Genomic DNA, 4,094 nt, shown 5'->3' with positions numbered 1-4,094 from the left:
CCACGGGTGCCGAGCCTAAAGTGTCTTATTTAAATCTAAAAGTCTAATAGAATAAATTAGAACAGAGAAGTCGTTTAGAATAAAGTATCTAGCACATGGGAATCCAAGGTACAGTCAAAGCCTAATTTGGAGTTTGAAAGCATCTAGCTCAATCCACTCATCTTACAGAACTGAGTATCACATATCGGCAGGACCTTTCTTAGGGTCTGAGCTGTAGGCAGTCCCTAATTCCAAGAAGGTTACCAGGGAACTAGAGTGCACTGGGTAGGCGAAGGAAGCCTTAAATGTTCTAAATGGCCAGGTCTAGACGAGGCTAACTTCAGTTAAGCGAGCGGTCCCCACGTGCAAGCCAAGAGGCGGGACAGCTAGGCTACACTCCGGTGTAGTTCACTCTAGGAGACGCAGACGGAACGCAAATCAGCTTGGCAGCTAAGGGCAGACTCTTCCCCCTACCTGGGCCTTAATTTTCCTATCTGTAGAAACAGGAGTGTCTAGAGATGCCCACTCCGCGACCCCGGGGAGTGCAGGAAGGCTAGGGCCCACAGATGGGGAGTTACCTCGAAACTGGGGAGTCCCAGGGATCGCGCCGGCGCCCGGGCCCACGCGGACAAGGAAGACGGAGGTACGCGCCGCGAAGCCGAAGAGGCCTCCGGGCACCGCATCGCTGCAGCGGGCGCAGTACCAGTTGGGGGAAGGAGGCAGCGTCCGCGGCTCCTGCCCCATTGCTACAGGCCGCCGGAGGTGAAGGAAGCAGCCACTGGGGCAGGCCGTACGCAGCCCCACGCCGGGGTGGGCGGGATGACTCTGAGCTCCGCCTCTTCGGGTTGCCGCTACGGCGCGTACCGAGGCCCAAACAGCACGGCGCACTCGGTTCACGCAGACGCCGAAATGAGAAGGGCGGGGCCGCGTGCGCAGAGCTCTGCTCCCTAGCTTTGGGTGCGGCGCGGGGTCCACCCCAAACCTAGCTAGCACCTGGTATTGTCGAAGCCCAGACCCAAGGCATCCTTCACTTTGCACAGCAAGACACAAAAGGACGGGTGGAGCTGCCTCCCCACACTGTCAGTTTATTCTTTGGATTTGTTTAACTGCTATCCGGTTCAGTTATCTTTTTAACGCTGTGTGCCAGGGCGCTTCGCTAGTTATGCAGATGATCGAAAGATACACACACGAAGCCAATAAACAAAGGATAAAATTGTGAATCTGAAATCAAAATGGAATGGAACAATTTCTGTAACTGGGTGGAAATTTTGGCTCTGGATACTTGGTGCTCAAAGATTAAAGAGAAGGAAATGGAGTGACTTGTGATTTGCTTGATTGAGCGCCAATTTGTGTGGGAAGCCTGTGTGATAAGTGCTGTGGAAGAAAAAGAGTAGAAGTTTCATCCCAACGTTCAGCATGCTAAAATGCTCAGATTATGCACTATGCCTGTATTGCTTGTTTACAATGGATATCTGGCACTCCTGCATATGTAGCAAACAGAAATATAAAATACTTATCTTTAATGTAGAGAGGTCAAATATAGATTTGGATGCGTCTAGGGGCACCGATTTTGGAGGCACCCAGCCCCGGATTGACCACTTGCCAGTTGTTAACTAAGAGACTTTAACCAAGTGATAATCCATCACTTGTTGGATTGGTGTCAGGAGTAAATGAAATTTAGCGAAATGCCTGCCAGATAAATATGGTAGCTAAGTGCCTGATGAATATTAACTCTTTTTGATGTCTTCGAGATCATGCATTATATCTGAGCCATTCATTCTTTAAAAGAGGTTTCACACGATTTCAAGTGATCTTTACAATCAACTTGTGCCATAGAGGTAGTTATAACAAGAAAAACGAGACACCGCCCCTCTCCCCCGGAGTTAGGTGGATTGTTCAAGATTTCTGTTCCCTACTCCTTTCAAGAGGGTCGCTCGAGCCCAAGAGTTTGAGGTTGCTATGAGCTATGACGCCATGGCACTCTACCCAGGGCGACAACGTGAGACTCCGTCTCAAAAAAAAACAACCCCAAAACAAAAAAAAATTTGTGAGGTAAAGATTCACAATTTTTCTGGACCCAGGTGAATTTACAGAAGCCCAGTAATTTTTGGCCTTTATTAAGTCATTCATTTGCAAGCAAGTGTGGTCTGACCACAGCGTGAGCAGCCGCCGCGTATTCGCGGGCTCCATGACAACCCTTTGGTGGCTTACGTCAGCGGGGCTCCCTATCGCGGGGAAAGCAGGAGTATTGCGCATGCGTGGTCCTTGACGTTTGAACTCGTCGGCTTCCGTAGGGGAAGGCAGAAAGATGGCGGCGGCAGTCCTGACACAGTTGGGTAAGGATCTATTTGTGGTAAAGCCCCTGGAGGAAGTCGAGGTGGAGTATGAGTTGACTGTTTGTGTTGATGTTGCAGGTGCGTTATGGACACAAAACCTGAGGAACTCGGGGAAGCTGGCCTTGGGGTAAGTCTTTCGCCTCGGAGTTTCAGAAAGGCTCGAGGCTTCTTACTAGTCGGTCAATTAAGTCCTTTGCTGAGCGCCGGTGTCCGGGATTGTGCGTTAAGCTCTGGAGCCAGTGAAGCGAACAAGACAGTCTCTGCCTTGTCTCCCTATTTTTCCTGCCACTAGTTACATAGTCCTTCAGGAATCAGAATTACCCATTGCCCAAGGGCCATGAGCAAAGTGTTTTCTGAACACTCTCCTCTGATCTTTCTGGACATAGACTATTTCATCTCCACGTGAACTCGTCCAATTCTTCTGGTTGCCTCTCGTTAGTTGCTTACGTGGGCAGGGACTGTGTTGTAGACAATCGTGGTTTAATTTACTTTGTACCTGGCACTGTGTTAAGCGCTCTATCTGCATTATCTCATTCTTATATTACGAGTAATTACTGTTAAACCCCCTTTTCAGACAAGGAAATTGAAGCCCCCCCAACGTAAAATAACTTGTCCAAGGCCATTCAATTATAGGAAGTTTTGCAGCTTTATACTGTACTCTTTAGAGCATGCTGTGACGTTAGGACAAAACCCTTCTTTTAAAGTTAGAGAGTGCAATCTAGCTAGACATTTCTCTGGGATAATTTTCTTTATTGTCTCTTTTCTGTTTAGAGATAGAGAATCTGTAAATTTTCTGGTTGGCGAATTTGTTAGCATTTTCTTGGTTTAGTTCGTAGACTTTTGAGACAGATAAGTTAGATATGAATCCACTTTAACAGTGTGTTTTGTAAAAGCTATTTATTCTTTCTCAGGTTCAGTTATCTCTTATGTGATAGAAGAGTAATATTAGTGCCTATCATAGATTCTTTTTTAGTGAGGGTTAAATGAGTAACACATGATGTGTATAGTACATGTATGGCAAGTAATAATTTCACTCTAAATACTAGCTGTCCTTAGTGTTTCTGTTATTATAAATTATTATTGAATTCCTATCATATTTAGCCCTGTCCTAGGTTTTTGAGTCCTAGGGCGATGAGAGGTGAGTTAATGAAGAAAATAGGAAACACTTATGCCTAGCGTTTGTCTGCACTTTGCTTTCTTAGAGTTATCTTCTATCACTCCATACCTAGCCATAATGGTTTATTTACTTTTTCTGAATATGCTGTTTATTTACTGCTTCTTGGTTTTTCTTGTTATACTCTTGCTTCTTGTTTATAACAGCAGTCCTGCACATTGTTTAAATTCCTGTTTCACTTTCAGGAAGTTTTCTAAAGTGGAAAGAAGCTCATTTCTCCTTCCTTTTAGCACTTGCGTCTTCTATAATGGCTTCATATGCCTGTGCCCTTTACTAGCTCAACGTATCTTTGAGAGGTAGAGGCAGTTCATATTCCTTTTTATAGTGGCAGTGTGGGATTTTACACAAAATAAATATTTCAATAATGTTTGATTTGCGTTGCCTGGCACTAACTTATGTTAGGAATCTCTGAACAAGAAACTTAAGCAGTCTGTCTTTAGTCTTTTCATTTGTGTCATGATATAAGAATGTTGGATTTTGCTGGATAAGCTTTATGACTCTTTACATTTCTGAGTAGGGCACCAGCCACATACACCGGAGCTGGTGGGTTTGAACCCAGCCCAGGCCTGCCAAACGACAATGACAGTTGCAAACAAAAAATAGGC

General features: G+C 45.5%; 2 protein-coding genes across 3 annotated transcripts in view; one reads left to right on the top strand and one right to left on the bottom strand.

Moving 5' to 3' along the window:
• Positions 1-785, bottom strand: part of GEMIN5 (gem nuclear organelle associated protein 5) — a 61,359-nt gene extending 60,574 nt beyond the window's left edge. The window contains exon 1 of one of the 2 annotated variants that reach the window (XM_003782011.2): positions 558-785. In XM_003782011.2, coding sequence (XP_003782059.1) covers positions 558-723 — 166 coding nt within the window. In that variant the 5' untranslated portion in view covers positions 724-785. The remainder of the gene's footprint in view (positions 1-557) is intronic. The other variant, XM_012808679.2, reaches the window with a different exon arrangement.
• A 1,472-nt stretch (positions 786-2,257) lies between these two features.
• MRPL22 (mitochondrial ribosomal protein L22) overlaps positions 2,258-4,094 on the top strand; it is a 39,974-nt gene continuing 38,137 nt past the window's right edge. The window contains exons 1-2 of the mRNA XM_003782009.2: positions 2,258-2,315; positions 2,394-2,442. Coding sequence (XP_003782057.1) covers positions 2,288-2,315; positions 2,394-2,442 — 77 coding nt within the window. The 5' untranslated portion in view covers positions 2,258-2,287. The remainder of the gene's footprint in view (positions 2,316-2,393; positions 2,443-4,094) is intronic.

Source organism: Otolemur garnettii, unplaced genomic scaffold, assembly GCF_000181295.1.
Source record: "Otolemur garnettii isolate 467f Iridium unplaced genomic scaffold, OtoGar3 scaffold00003, whole genome shotgun sequence".
NCBI classification, from domain to species: Eukaryota; Metazoa; Chordata; class Mammalia; order Primates; family Galagidae; genus Otolemur; species Otolemur garnettii.
This window is presented reverse-complemented; position numbering and strand designations above follow the sequence as displayed.